This window comes from Diadema antillarum, unplaced genomic scaffold, assembly GCF_040938485.1.
Source record: "Diadema antillarum isolate AM-2024a unplaced genomic scaffold, OU_Dant_1.0 scf00000211, whole genome shotgun sequence".
Classification (NCBI taxonomy): Eukaryota; Metazoa; Echinodermata; class Echinoidea; order Diadematoida; family Diadematidae; genus Diadema; species Diadema antillarum.
In genome coordinates this window covers 1,924,470-1,939,702 of record NW_027271100.1, presented here as the reverse complement: position 1 = coordinate 1,939,702, position 15,233 = coordinate 1,924,470, and the positions used below count along the sequence as shown (strand labels likewise).

Genomic DNA, 15,233 nt, shown 5'->3' with positions numbered 1-15,233 from the left:
TCACTTGCCGGGACTGTCAATGTGACTGCTATAGGATGAGGCGCTACAAGTTGGGAGTGCGAACGGTCCCCCTACCCCACAAAAGGAGGGAGGTGACATCATGGCAGCATTTCCTACAGAGGAGGAGAGAAAGAGATAAAATGTGGGGGAAAGAGAGAAGATATCATGAATATGATGAGCCATCAAAGTATGTTATACGCTACAGGAATGTGGAGGAATTCCTGATCAAGCTCATATCATGCAGTCATCAATTCAAAGAAACAAACATCTGAATCAGTCTCTTCTTTCACTGTTAAAATCAGTTTAGTTATCACATGTGTGTGTATATATATATTGATGTATGTGTGTGAATGTGTATATATATATATATATATATATATACACACACACACACACTAACATTATGAATATTCTATTCCATTCAAGAATAATTATACACATACACATAACTTTTGATGTGACTTACTGCATTATTTGCAAATTATTATTACAAAAATCACTTTAAAAGCTGTTACTTTTGTGAGGGTTTAATTTTCGCCTATTTCGTAAATCACTGCAGGGCTGCAAATTTAACAACACATAAATATGTAAACAGTAAAGCAATGTGCACCTAGAATGGCCTCAACAGTGTCAAATAGCGAATACAAAATTTCACGAAAATATCTGTATCTGAAAATAACAACCCCAAAATAACAGATATAACAGTATTGAATTCCTCATAATAACATTTCTTTACTTGCATAAATATCATACAAATGTCTTGAAATTACAATTGCCACACACACTTTTCATCATAAAAACATTGAAGAGTGTCTGCAAAAACTATAGAAATGTGTCTGCAAAAACAATAGAAATGTGTCCCATAAAAAAACAGACAAATATATATATATATGGTAGACTGGCCATGGGTTAAGCTACTGAAGAAATCTTTTGGCACTGCATGTTATATGTGTTTTATCTGAACTTCTACATATAATAATCATGTACAACCATGCAGCAACATGCAAGGAAGGGTAGTGAGAAACAGGTTGGTTTGCCATCTTGGAAGTCCAGATGGCAGCAGTAGTGGATGAGGAAGGCAATAGCAGTCAAGCAAGGGGGAAAGTCACTAATAATGAATGGGATATAAAGAGTATTACTGACCACAAACAGTGGGTACAGGGGATACTTGGAAGCAGGCAAAAACGAATGAAAGATTCAATTTCTCTCTCAAATCATGCTATTGATATGCCTCTCATTGACAGCTTCTCTACGACCCAAACAATCTGTGACAACTGTAAAACCACACATTTTTTAACTTTCACAAATTTCGCTAGATGACAAGATCCTCAAAAGTATCAAAAATTACTTGGACTTGTAATTTACTCATAATTTTTTTTACATGGTTGGCAATTTGTGACATTTTCAAACCACAAAAAATGGCCATCAGCTCCAATCACAAAAATTTCATGATGCAAAAAATAAAAAAAAAAATATTTGGTACTTCAAATACCAGAAGTACTTCAAGATATTCTATGTTCATTCTGAACTATCAGTGTACCCAAGGGGATTATCCAGTGGCAGATCCAGGGGAGTACCGCACCGGGTGCACGCCCCCCCCCCCCCCTTTATTTTTTTTTTTTGCTGAATCAAGAGAAAAAAAAAAATTGGGGAGGGGTGCATGTGGCCCCCCCCCCCCCCTTCAATTTTGTAAACGCGCCCCCCTCTTTACGGAATTCCTGGATCCGCCCTGAGATAAGACAGTGGAAATAAAAGCTGCAGTAGTGCATCCTTCATGATTTCTCCTCTATTAAATGATGGACAAGCCCTGTTGCTTGATGGTTTCCTGGAGGGTCAAGTACTATACCATGCAAGTTTTGGTCCCATGTCAATGTTTCAGCTGTCATGTCACATTTTTATGGTAAGCAGAGTTCGTCTGTCAGCAGATTAACATGAGTTTTCGGTGAAAAAAAAACAAACACTCCATACATTCATTGGTCTCGGATCCTCATTCTCCTTTTTCTTTTGTTTTTTCCCTTCTCCTCATCCTGCTGCTTTGACTAATTTCCTTCATATTTCTTCTTTCCTCCTCCTCCTCCTCCTCCTGCTTTTTATGCTTCCTCAGTCATTGCTTCTTCACCTTTTAATTTCATCTTCTCCTCCTAATCCTGCTTACTTCTTCCTCATTCTCTTCTCATTGTCGTCATCTTTGCCACCACCATCACCTCCTCCTCTTCCCCCTCCTCCTCCTCCTCTTCATTCTCCTCTTTCTTCTTGTTCTTCCTCTGTTCTCCTGTCTTCCATAATTTCTTTTTTTTTTTCTCCCAGTCTCTCATCCATATGATAGGGTGAGAAGAAGTGGGATTTTGCCAACATTATCTTGTCTTTTCCATGAACTCTTGTTAATGACTGACTAGCAAAGCAGTAATAAAAAGCTTAGGATAATGACATGAGGGGATGTTAATTCTGATGCTAGAATGGACACAGTCATATTATTTGCTTTTCTCTAAGAAGGAAATGCTTGGCATTGTGTTAAGGTGTTTGGTGTGTGCATACTGGAAATTCAATGCTATAGAATACTAGCACAGAACTTCACTTCAGTTAGAAGTGGATCGAAAACTTACATGTACATGAGCATGCACACACACAAACATACACGCACTCACACACATACACCCAGACACACACAGTAAAATTGGGTTTAGTAGAGAGAAAGTAAAGAGTGCAAAATGAGCTACAGAAGAACAGATTGAGCTAGTGGTGAATGTAATGATATGATCAGGATTTTAAAAAAAAAGCAGAAAGGGATATATAAACAATGGATTCTGGTTAGAGTTGGTGTGCGTTCCTTCCTAACACTACTACTACACTGGCATACCAGATATATTCTTAACGAGGTTTGTTCTTCTATAGTCTTTTTGTTTTCAATAGCACATATCTAACGTAGAACACTTCCATGTCTTACTCTGGAGTGTAAAGCACAAGCAACCCACAATTACAGCATATTGACATAATATGGATGGGCAAAGAATTATTAATGTCTGTACCTTTTCATCCAAGTGAATCAATGCTTAAATCATATTTTGAAAACAACAGGAGACCCATATCAGGATTCTGACTGGTTAGAAAACATTTTCATCCGATATTCATGTTTGATGCAATCTATCTATATGTATTTTTTATTTTTAGCAATAAGATCCTGAACTTTCATTTAAATATTATTGAAATATTAACTTGTTCTGCACATTTCTGCCTTATTGAACATTTACTATCATAAGATATGACATAGTATTTTTTTTTGCTCTTTGTTTAAATGTGATTTAAATTCCCATGATGTGAGTCAATTGAAGCATTCCTTACCCAGCTGTTCAACTGATCTATCCTTGATAATATTACCTACATTTTAGACACATAATGACTACTGCTTTTGATCCCTTCCATCACTGGTAACTCAAATTTAAATTTATGTTATCTGTACTCCAATGCAGTGTAATGACATGTGTGGTACCTCGCACCGCCTTTCTTGATCTCATTAGAAAGACGCGGTATATAGCATGCTAGCTATTACTACAAAGGTATATATGATAGGATGTGATGTGCATTTGGGTGTAGAATGAACACCAGAGATTAACCAATCTGACAAAACTGGGGTGAGAGAGCCCAACCTTGGGAGTCTGAAGAGTCCACATACCTGGGTTGGAGGCTGGCCCCACGCCCCCTCCTCCGCCCCCCACCACCACGCCTCCACCGGTGGATGGACTGGACGGGGAGCGGACCACGGGGGCAAAGGCGCTCCTCTGCTTAACAGCCGTGATCATGTTGGCAGGAGAGAAGGACAGAGGGCCCGAGCTGGAGGACTGATTGCCCCCAGCTGTGCTGGTGGGGTTGTGAGGATGGGACAGGGGTGGTGATGAGGGTACAATGGCTAAAGGGGTGTGGAAGGAGGGTGGGGCAGTGCAGTGCAGGTAGGGGGGGGGGGGATGGGTTGGGTAACACCAGTGATATTTGGCAAAAATAGAACAACACGCACAGGGTTTTTATCAGAACCGAGAATCAGCAAAGAATTTGAGATGAAGGAAATTTAGCATATTTTCAAAATGGGAAGAAATTGGAGATCACCTTAAAACAATTCATTTTGACAGAAAATGTAATATGGAAATTAACAATAACTCATATAGAACCACGGGGAGGGGTATAGGGTTTGAGATAACAATACACAGAGGACAGAGGACATTGGAACAGGAAGAAAATATTTATTGAAATAAAATTAGCAGATTTGATTTGAATGATGTGAATACAAAAAGAAAAGAAGCCAAATTGATGAGAGAGTTAGTTTAAGGGGAAGGTGTAGGAGGTATGTATCAGTGATTGTATCACATTTGGATGAGAGGAGAGGGATACACGGAAAGGAAGCAAAGAAAAACAAACAGAAAAGAGCATTAAGCTTTTTGGTGAGGACAGTAAATGGGCACCACAAAAAGATCAGCGCACATTTTTTTCATTACCCTGCAGAAGGAAGTGTAGATGGATTCCCCCATGAAAAAGAGATCAAAAGAACTCGCTTTGACCAATCACAGATACTTTTATCTTAACAAGCTTCGACATTGATCGTTTCCATCATTAACACCTGACCTGTAGTGTCTTTGTTTGTTTGTTTGTTTGTTTGCTCACATCACCAGCCCAGGCAATTGTCAGAATGCTAAAATTAATTTTGCCTGGCTTTATCTAGCATCAAAATCTTTCCAATCACCTCTTGTTTCTTAATTTCTTCCTTCATCCCAAAAAGGGCGATAGAAATCGCATCGATGATCCAGCTGGATTTCTGATTGATTTCTTCGACAAATACTCAATTTGGGGCCGCATGCCAGAGATTGGCTGTGACGGTCGGGAGGTGATTCATGAGCGAGTCGAGTCAGCAGGGGACCGAGTGGAGATCCTTATCACGTGAGGAGTATCCACTTCTAGCACATGGAGGCAAATCATGGGGGAGTGCGGCAGGAAAGTAGGACTGCCACCGGGCAATGAACATGGTGGAGAATCTTGGGCAGGCAAGTGGTTTTATGGGGGTGTTTACGAGGACTCTTACAACATGGGGTTACAAATCATAAAATAAAAGCTAACAAAACCATTCAGAATAACCAAAGATAAAATAAAACAGAAGGAATGTAAGAAGAAAAGAAAAACAGTTCATGGAACTGGCAAGCAAACCAAGAGTCAAAAGCAAATTGAGGACCACTAAAAATCATGGCAATGAGGGCAACTGAGAAGAAGAATGGAAGCAGTAGAGGGTGTCAATGATTTGGTAGGTTTCATGCCCCCCTCCTTCCCCCTTTCATCTCTCCCTTCTTTCACCCCTCCCCTATCCTGGTGGAAGTACCCCTCTTCCTCCAGCTCTCTCCCACCCCACTGTCGATCCTGTAGTCATTTATTACCTGTGTCCCTTGCGGCCATTAAAACAACTATACCCCTGCATCCTGTTTGCTAATGGTGCGTCACACCAGACGAGAGCAACAAGAGAGAAAAACACGTCCTACTGGTAAGAGACCATTTGAGGTATGCAGTTTTCAAAGCCAACATCTCTACTACCTGCTCACACTCAGACAATTCCTTCTCAGTCACCCCAGATCTATCTTTCTCACTCTCTCTCTCTCTCTTTCTTTCTCTCTCCCTCTCTCTCTCACACACACACAAACACACACACACACAAACTCAAACACTATCAAAACTATGTTTCTTGTTCACAATAATACGCCGTAATAATTTTATGTGTAGGAGATGATTTTACATGCCACGAGGCAAAACTGAATCAATCTGAACCAGACAGTCTACAAGCTACAGCAACCTGTCATAGCGTTCCATGGATGATGATAGATGTAATCATTCATCACTGGAAGTGTAGCAGTGATACCCTTTTTCACATCTGACTATTTCTCCTAAAATTCCTCTTTTTGAATGTACAGATAGTTCAAACAGACTAACCTACAAAGGAAGAATCCATGGTTTTGTGGTTTACCAATACCTAGATAGCAACCTGAGTTTTTGCCAGAAACTCGATCACAAACCATCTGTCTTGGCATCAGTATCATCATCCACTCATCAACTGAATCTGTCTTCAAGCTCGGTGTAGGGCAGTGCACCATCACTGAACCCCATTCACCTCTCTGAAGAATTGGCATCCATCTTGTGAAAGATCCATCCCTCACATTAACATGGATCGTTCACTAACCAAGAAATAATTTGAGTTGGCCACCCAACCTTGCAATCGAGACAAGGACTGCCACAAAGACTGAAATGTTTGGAGATTCAGATGGTGAGATGACTGCTAAGGTCCAAATTGGGGAGAACGGCAGAAGGTGGTAACTGAAAACGGGGATACACGTCATGAGATCTTTAAAGATGACTGACTGGGAGTAGCAAAGCATGTCAGACCAACAGCTGGAATGGAAACCTTTCTGAAGGGGTCTTGAAGAGAAAAGGCCATGAAGGTTGATGGCACTGATGTCGCATCAAATCTCCTCCACTTTTCATGTCAAGACAGAAGCTTGGAACAGTTCCATAGTGGGTCCATCGTATGCAGGCCTGCCAGCATTTACACAACAAGGTCACTGAAGTTCCACACAAAGCAACCAGGAAGATACACATTGCATTCATCTCCATACGCAATAATGATTCCAAAAGCAGAGGGGCTTTTTACATTTTCCTGTCAGTACATGGAGAGAATTCTAATAGGTTTTTGAGCCTCCTGTACAACCTCTTGAAGGTTGAGGAAGGAGACATGGCAGTCCCATCAAAACTTTCTTCCATCACTGCACCATCATAGCACAGGGTTTGTATATTCACCAGATACCAGCACCTGTTTCATGGGTGAGGTGAAGGAGGTGCCTGGTAGGCACTCTCTAGTTCCTACTGATACATCAAGGGTGAGCTCAGTGAGTCAATGGAGGCAGTCTGCAAGATGGAATAGGGTATGTTGGCACATGGCTGCGATTGGTTTGGGTAGTTTTGTATCCTGCAATCTCTATGTCATTCATTCAGGCTGCACTTTTAAATAACAGCTCGTTCTTAAAGCCAGGTAAATATCTTATTTTTTAAGTGAGTGCTGATGCTGATAAGAAAAAGGTTGCCATCTTTTTGTTGGAGCCATCTTTTCTTCCTGTTTTCTTGTTCATTTTTTTTTTCAACCTTGCCCTATTCATGCAAAGCAAAAACAAAGGATGTGACAAGAAAAAGTTGCATATACTGCAATCAGTCTGAAAAAGAAGATGCCAATCAATGTCCATCATGGTTGATATGAAACAAATAAAAACAAATCTATCAGCAGACTGTGCCAACAAAGCCCTTTCACATCCTGCCTTGACCACTAAATGTGTAAAAAGGAAGGGAAGTGGGTTCTGGGATGAGGAGCACCTGTAGTCCTGGGGGACCATAGAGGTAGGCGGATCTGAGACTCACTTGCAGCACCGTTGAAGAGACTTGGTGAGGAGGGGACCCCCATGTTGGACAGGTTGCTGGCACTGGTGTAGCCGTTGAGGGCTGAGGAACCGGTGTAGGAGCTCGGACTGCCACCACTACTGTGTGGCGTCGAGAGGCCTGACGAGTAGCCTCGCGGTGATAGCGTACTACCAGGCTGGACCCGAGAAAAACCTACAGAGGTCAGAGGTCAATGGGTGAGAGAAAGAGAGAGAAAGAGAGAGAGGGGGAGAAAGACAAGTTTAAGGGATGTGCACTTTAGTGGACTCCAAGAGGTATACAAAAAGAAGTCCTAAACTGATGTATGAGATAGACAAAGGGAGAGAGATGGGTTCCTAGATAGACACTGAAGATGCAGCTTACTCCCATCATATACTTCTTCCTGTCTTCATTTTCCATTCATTCCTTGTCATCTCATTCATCCGTAATATCCACCTTATGAATATTCATGACATATAAAATAGCGTTTTAATTGATAGAACATAAAATGCACTCGTATGGAGCATCATGTACATTCAAGGACTCTCTGAGGAACGGTTTGAGACATGGCACGGGAGTCTTGGGAGAGCGTTTTGAGGTTCCTTACAGCATCGGCGGACGATAACAATGACACATGCAAAGAGAGAGAGAGAAAAAAAAGCAATTGCATATAAAAACTTTCTGCAAGACACTTGGAGGGATCACCAAGTTAAAGGACGGGAGAGGAAGAGAGTGGGGGGCCCTGTCGACGACAAGACAAATACAATGCCAATTCCCCTCAGACCTGTGTGACAAGCACCGGAGCTAGGATTTTATACCTGTACCTTGACTCACTTCCCGTGAATTAAATCGCGGGCTATTATGTTCATAGGAGCACTGGTTTCGCATCTTACGGGCCGACGTGATGACAAATTTGTTCAAACACGAAATCTGGTAATGGGAGTTGGCACGGCAGTGCAGATGGAGGGAGCGACAAGCCCCAACAGTAAATTGCAAACACATTTCTCTCTCACTGATGCATAAAGCGAGAAGAAGCAAGTAATAACCAACTCAGTTTGAAAGGAAAGGAAAGCAAGATTAAAGCCTATTTATGCTGGTAGGAAGTACTACCCCTCAACTATGAATCGTGTGAGGAAAGATCTCTTATCCATATTTTTTCCAGAAAATTAAACCAAATGACTGACACTAGGCCAGCACTGCCCAAGAAACGAAACTTGCCTGGGCCTAAGCATCCAATCTGGTTCCTGATTTTAATTGATTCCTCTTTATCTAACACGGAAAACAATGTGTTTCTTATCGACTCATATGTCTCAATTACCAGATGATGAGATCACGCCACGCAAAAATGGGCCACTCAATTATCCGTCATCTCCCCACTGTAAGAAAGTACTTAAGTTTTGATATCTGGAGATAATGGCATCAAATCAGGGTTGATCATTCAATCATGTTCATATTTGGTGAAACAAATGTCAGGGGAAGCTAAAATTGATGGAACATGCCAAGATATATATCTTCACTTTTCCCAACTGACCTCTTCTAATAATATGGAGACAATGACCATAGGGAAAGAGTCTTCTTTAAGCATCTACAAGAAGTGAAGCAAAATATGGGCTGCAGGAAAAAGGACTTTATTCATAGCCTGCATACAGATTGAGTCAATAGATAGCAGTATATCTGTATGTGCATACTCCTCTTACCAGCCTTAACCCATTCCATACTGATTTCTGAAATCCCCATAGATTTAGTACACAGGCCATCAGATTCCCATATGGAACACATTAAGTGGACTACTTCAGTTGTTCACCACTCCAAAATTTTTCTGTGATGCAAACTTGATTCACTAAGTACTAAACTACACACACTCACACACTAAAAAATCACACACAAACACACAGATTTTAAAATTTCCTATTATCTATTACCAGTAGGAGACTAAATACTGTCAAAAGACAGATCCTAATACAGTGACAAAGAAATTCAGTAGCCATTGTATATTTTCAAAGCAGTCTGATATCTCACCTATAATGGAAATATTTCTACCAAAGGACCGCTAATCCCCCTCTCTATCCATGAATATGCCCCATTCCCATTTATCAAGTACATGTGTTTCTCTTTATGACGATACCTCCATTTTTCAGACAATGGAAGCGCAACTAATGATAATATTCTGCAGCATTCTACAAAAGATCCTTTGGAATTTATCTTTCATTTATCATAAATGGATGCAATACAAGTACCACTTCAAAAAAAATTGTGGTAACGTGAATATTCAAAAAGTGACAATGACAAGAATTTCACTGCAAGTTAGTTCATCTTTCATCTTTACTTTCTTTACTTTTCTTTTACTTTTTTTACATTCAGTTACACTGCCTAAATGAAAATATTTTCTTTTTCTCTCATGTGAGGAGGCATGATAGACTTGACCTTACCTGAATGTTGGTCGCCATCATGTTCCACCGCTAGCTGGCTGCCGAATGAGTTCATGGGCACGAGGCTGCCGGCTGAGGTGTTGTTGAGGGCCGGTGACCTGGGCGGACCAATAGGAAGCTGATTCCTTGGCATGCTGTAAAGCGCCTCCGCAAGATCTGCCGCTCTCTTCAGGATGATTTCCTGAGGAAAATCAAAAACTTCTTGTGAGGAACTTGTAGATATTGGGTCTCACAATCCCACACACACAGCAATTCAGTAACCAGGCTAAAAATACTACATATACTCAGAAAAAAAGAAAGAAAAATCATACAGGATCTGACCTGAAAATGTGATGTGAAACTTGATAACTTAATTTCCCTGATCCAAAGGTTTGAATTATACTCTAACTCTTTGGACAGTTTTGATTACACATGTTATATGACAGTGTTTGGCATATTGTACACTTCTTTTTGCATTAAGTCATCTTGATTGTACTCCATCTTGAATACACAGAATGCCAGACAGTTATCAGTTCAATAGAGACGTTATGTCAATGACTGGGACGCTCACCATTTTTGACGATTCAGAATTTAGATACCGGTACTGGATATTCTAGTTAAAACCAGTTACTCTCATCATGGCAAAAATGAATGTTTTGGGGTAAGAATTATCTTGGCAAATCTTGCGATTTCACCACAAGGAAAGCAAAACATGACTTTGAACATAAATGTGTGATTTTAACATAATCTACTGTCTGTATTAGATCTAGTCCTAATTACCTTGACCCACCGACTGTGGCAAGCTCATGGTCCTGCAGACTATAGAAATTTTCAGATTTGCATCAAACAAGTTGATAAACATTGTTTCAGTTCATAACTCATTATTACTGCCTGTGTGTCAAGATCTAAGAAACGATATGTTACAGTATTTGGCAAGGTCCTTAGCTTGTGCATCACAGCATTGTTACCAGCTCACCTTCGGCAATCTGTCCGGATCACCAGGATGCCGCGGTACGAGCTTACTCAGTCGCTGGAACCCGTAATCTATCGTCGGCTCGGTCAGTGACACGTAGACGAACCTGCCCGGCGCCCCCTTGCAGAATTGCTTGGACTTGTATGACAACGTGACCTCTACCACCCCAGGGATGTGTCGCGGTGGGGTCTGCACCCTGATGGCATGTGATGTGATAAGCTATGGAAAAGAGGGAGTGCAAAGCAAGCTGAGTCAAAGAAAAGTAGAACATAACGACCAATATAAAGAACAGGTCAAAGACAATGAGAATTCAGTTGCAGGACAAGATAATAAACAAATGAATGAATGGCTTGCCTTGATCATATAATTGGTGCTGAATTACTAAATTTCTATGTGTTTCAATTCTCGTCCAGGAAGTACGAAATAACTTGCTGAAGAACGTGACTTAGGCCCTAAAGAGTAAATGAGGTGCTAAAATACTAGTGCATGAAATTCCATGATGAATAACGTAGGATTTATCATAAACTCAATAGTTAAAAATCACTGCAACACAGATGCTATATTTCCAGGGTATTTTGAAGTACAACCAGTCAACTACTAAATACAATGAACAATGCATTGGAAATACAAATACCTATTTATAGATATTCCTAGTTACGTCACACCTTTTTGACCTGAGTAAACTTTTACATAAAGTTGTGCAGTTACATCCAGACAGCTTTTAATGTTTGCGATATTTTCCCTTGGCCACAGCAATTCATTAAGCAGGGAGGAAGTGCAGTTACTGTCTTCTCCGTGGCTACCCCCGCTGCCAAAAGTCACTGCACACTGACAGAGTGCATCGGGCACAAACTAGTGAGTAAGAGAGGCTCGCTTTAATGACAGATAATTGTGGCAGATTGCCGTGTCCCAACCCCACATCCACCCAAAGTTGTTGCCATGGCAACCCAGCTCCCAGTGGGCCATCCAAAATCATGGACACACAGTCCCCTCGTCATGATTCTTCTTCTTCTCCTTCTTCTAAAACCTGCCACTTCAAAATCCCCCCCCCCCCCAAAAAAAAGGAGAAATCTTGCATCATTTGCTGCAACTTCTGGTTTTGATCATCTTGTAAATACACACTTAAAAGATAGATGATGAGAGAGCTGATGACGTACAAGAAGAATGAGGTCACAATGTGCTCTGTTTATTAATACCATACGTATCTCCCCTCTTTGTCTTCTTCTCTCTTCTCTCATACATCATCATCAGCATGACAATGTTCTCTATGCCACTAACTCTCTTCATCTCACACAGCCAAGCTTTGAGTATGAACTCATTATCACTTCTTCCTCATTCGCCTGGGCCCCGTTGAATAAAAAGCTGAAATCAAACATACGTCACAATATCAAATATATGTCAGTGGATACTCAGATACTCTGATTGGCCGATACCTGACATATATTTTTGATTTTCTGACTTTCGTTTGATTGCATCTGTTTATGCAACAGGGCCCTGGACCCTTAGCTTTACAGAGGATAATTACTTCAATGCATATACAGCTATTACATGAAAATGATCATGATTACCATTTGTTTCTGAGAAGGAATGTGTCAGTGATTAAACTTTCAATAGTTGATCCTGAAACATTGTTCCATATATATCTCTTTCTTTCTCTCTTTCAAATTTTTCAAATTAATTTGAGTGAAATTACCAAGGTTTGCAATGCCGTTGGTTTTTTTTTTAGCCTTGCAAAATTCTGGTCTGGCTTTGACTGTCTTTTTATGCTCATTTTTTGTTTACTTTCTCCCTTCTTCTTCAGGGAGGGAGGGAAGAAGGGGTGAGGGAATGATCTTAACGACATTTTAACCTTGTCAGACACAGTAAATGTCAGAAACAATTACGGAGTATGATTGTATTAAGAGCAGAGTCACTGGGGGTAATGCACTCAGAAAGTTCCCTTTTCAAATGATGCAACAGTTTGTGATACGCTGTCTTGGAATAGTCCATTCCTGCCAATGTAGCATGCTTTTCCTTAGCAAATCTTGATAGATTGGCTAGATAGACTATTTGACTCGATTTTAAGTTTTATTCTCAGGCATCTAGAGGATGACTTAGCAGGCAGTGGGAATGACAACGGTAAAATCTTGGAGGAATTTTTCAATCATGAATGGTTGAAAAGTTAGCGATGCCCTAAAAGTTCTCAAATGTCTTACTATCATGCCGAATGCCACCCTGATGTAACATATTAGAAAGAGGAGAAAAAGTTGCCGAGGAGAAGTTTCCCTGTGCCTGTTGAATGTTTCTGTAATCATTGCTACACCTGACAAAAGGGCTTTTCAACATAAGTTACATTCAGATGAAAAGCCTTAACCTCGAGGTTAAGTTTGTAGTTAGGGACCGTGTAGACACACTCGTAGTTAGCTAGCCTCGAGGTTAGCTCGATGTTAAGAGCCACAAGATATCTTATGGTTAGTGCTCTAGCCACGAGCCGCAGGGGGGGGGGGGGGGGGGGTCCCCACTTGTAGTTAAGCACCGTGTGGACACAAAAATCAACGCACTCAAAGGGGCAGGAGTTTAACCTCGGGGTTTCCTAACCTCGAGGTTAAGGTTCGTCTTGTGGACGCTAGTCGAAGTTAGGGGGTAAGAGCTTAACCTCAAGGTTTCCTATAACCTCGAGGTTAGGGCTTGTCGTCTGAACGTAACTATACAGTCTGACAACTGTCATCACTGCAAAATTCCATGATGGAAATATTTGAACTCAATGAAATCTTGTCCCAAGTATTCTCAGGAAGGTGTGTACAGGAAATGTGTGTTATAGCAAAATCAGCTTAATTGTCCTCAACGGGTTAATGGTCAACAGGTCTCACCTCACTCCACACTATCATGCTGCCGAAGACCACCTGCAGCCCGTCAAAGAAGTTGTCGCCAACGATGATGACTGTGGCGCCCCCTGTAGTCCAACCCTCGCTGGGACTGATGGCCTTGATGCATGGCGTAGCTGTAGGGTACGCACAGTTCCAGAATGGGTAATGGGAGGTACCTGTTTGTTTGTATATATTTCACAATGCCACGCTCTCAATTTCATGCAAAATATATGAATAAACATGAATATGAATTACGACACTGTACAGCTGTTAGTCATTTTAGTGAAGCGTCAGTACGGATGCAACAAGGGATACAAATAATAGGAAAGTGTCAAAGAGAAGGTAGGCCAAAAATGCATACATCGGGCAAGATTCAACAACGATATAAATATGAACTAGTCAAACCAAACAGTTTCATATATGACAAGCCACAAGCATTATTTAGACTATTAACAGATGTGACATTACATTAGAATAAGCTCAGCAATCTTTCAGCAAGTTTGATAACAATGATACGTATAAATTCATCATGAAAATGAGAAGGTAATAGGAGTCATGCAGGAATGTGACAGCACAACATAACATGCAACTGATAGATACAAGCAAACTGGTCAATTCCAATCCACGAACTATGATCATCAAGAACGTGCTCAATGTCAGTGTTTGCATCTTGTCTCAAAACGACAAAAATTAGCAATTGCTACCTATACAGGTCCATTTTTTTTTCATTCATCATGTATCATGCCAGTAACTGACATGCACATCAAATATTTTAAAACTTCACAGACCAGAGCCCTGTATGTGTAAAAAGGTAAAATCAAACATATGTCAGAAAATCAAACATAAGTCTGGTATCAGCCAATCAGAATTGAGTAATCAGAGACTTATGTTTGATCTTAACTTCGATGCAACAGAGCCCAAAACAGGTAACCCTTTGACAGCTTGTAGTGCAAATTGGACCTGAGGACTTCATGGCATTGTACATACTGTCTAAAGTCCCTGGTACAGAAAGACTTAATTTATTCATATTCAAGCATGTTCTTGGAGCTAGTGCAATTCAGGTGACACACTATTCATCCTGTCAATTCATGGATAGAGCTGGGTTTTATTGAATATAAATGTATATTTGCTTAATTGCTGCTAGCTAAAGTCAGCTTCTATGTTGCCAGGGATACCCTAGGCAAAGGAGAAAGCACAACTAGATATGAATGCATGATCATTCTGGTTTCAGAAATGAGTTCACTGTATATAATATTATATAATAGAGCTTTGTTACATATTTGTGTAACAGCACTATCCCTCACTTTGTCATGCATAAACATTACATACACACACACCAAAAAAAACATATTCCTCTAAAATATCAAACATTCTCTTTCATCGGTGACACAGCTTGGTCACAGAAATGGTCATAGCATGACTTAAGTGACATTCCACTACAATAAATCTGCTATTACTTACTACTACTACTACTACTACTACTACTACTACTACTACTACTACTTTTACTACTACTAGTACTATTGCTATTACTTCTTTTACTACTAAAACTACTACTACTACTACTGCTACTACTAC

General features: G+C 40.5%; 1 protein-coding gene across 1 annotated transcript in view; it reads right to left on the bottom strand.

Moving 5' to 3' along the window:
• LOC139724341 (transcription factor COE1-like) overlaps positions 1-15,233 on the bottom strand; it is a 148,188-nt gene continuing 132,955 nt past the window's right edge. Inside the window, exons 9-14 of the mRNA XM_071635492.1 lie at positions 13,659-13,789; positions 10,813-11,028; positions 9,858-10,038; positions 7,432-7,623; positions 3,671-3,904; positions 1-113 (exon numbers count right to left, since the gene is read on the bottom strand). Coding sequence (XP_071491593.1) covers positions 1-113; positions 3,671-3,904; positions 7,432-7,623; positions 9,858-10,038; positions 10,813-11,028; positions 13,659-13,789 — 1,067 coding nt within the window. The remainder of the gene's footprint in view (positions 114-3,670; positions 3,905-7,431; positions 7,624-9,857; positions 10,039-10,812; positions 11,029-13,658; positions 13,790-15,233) is intronic.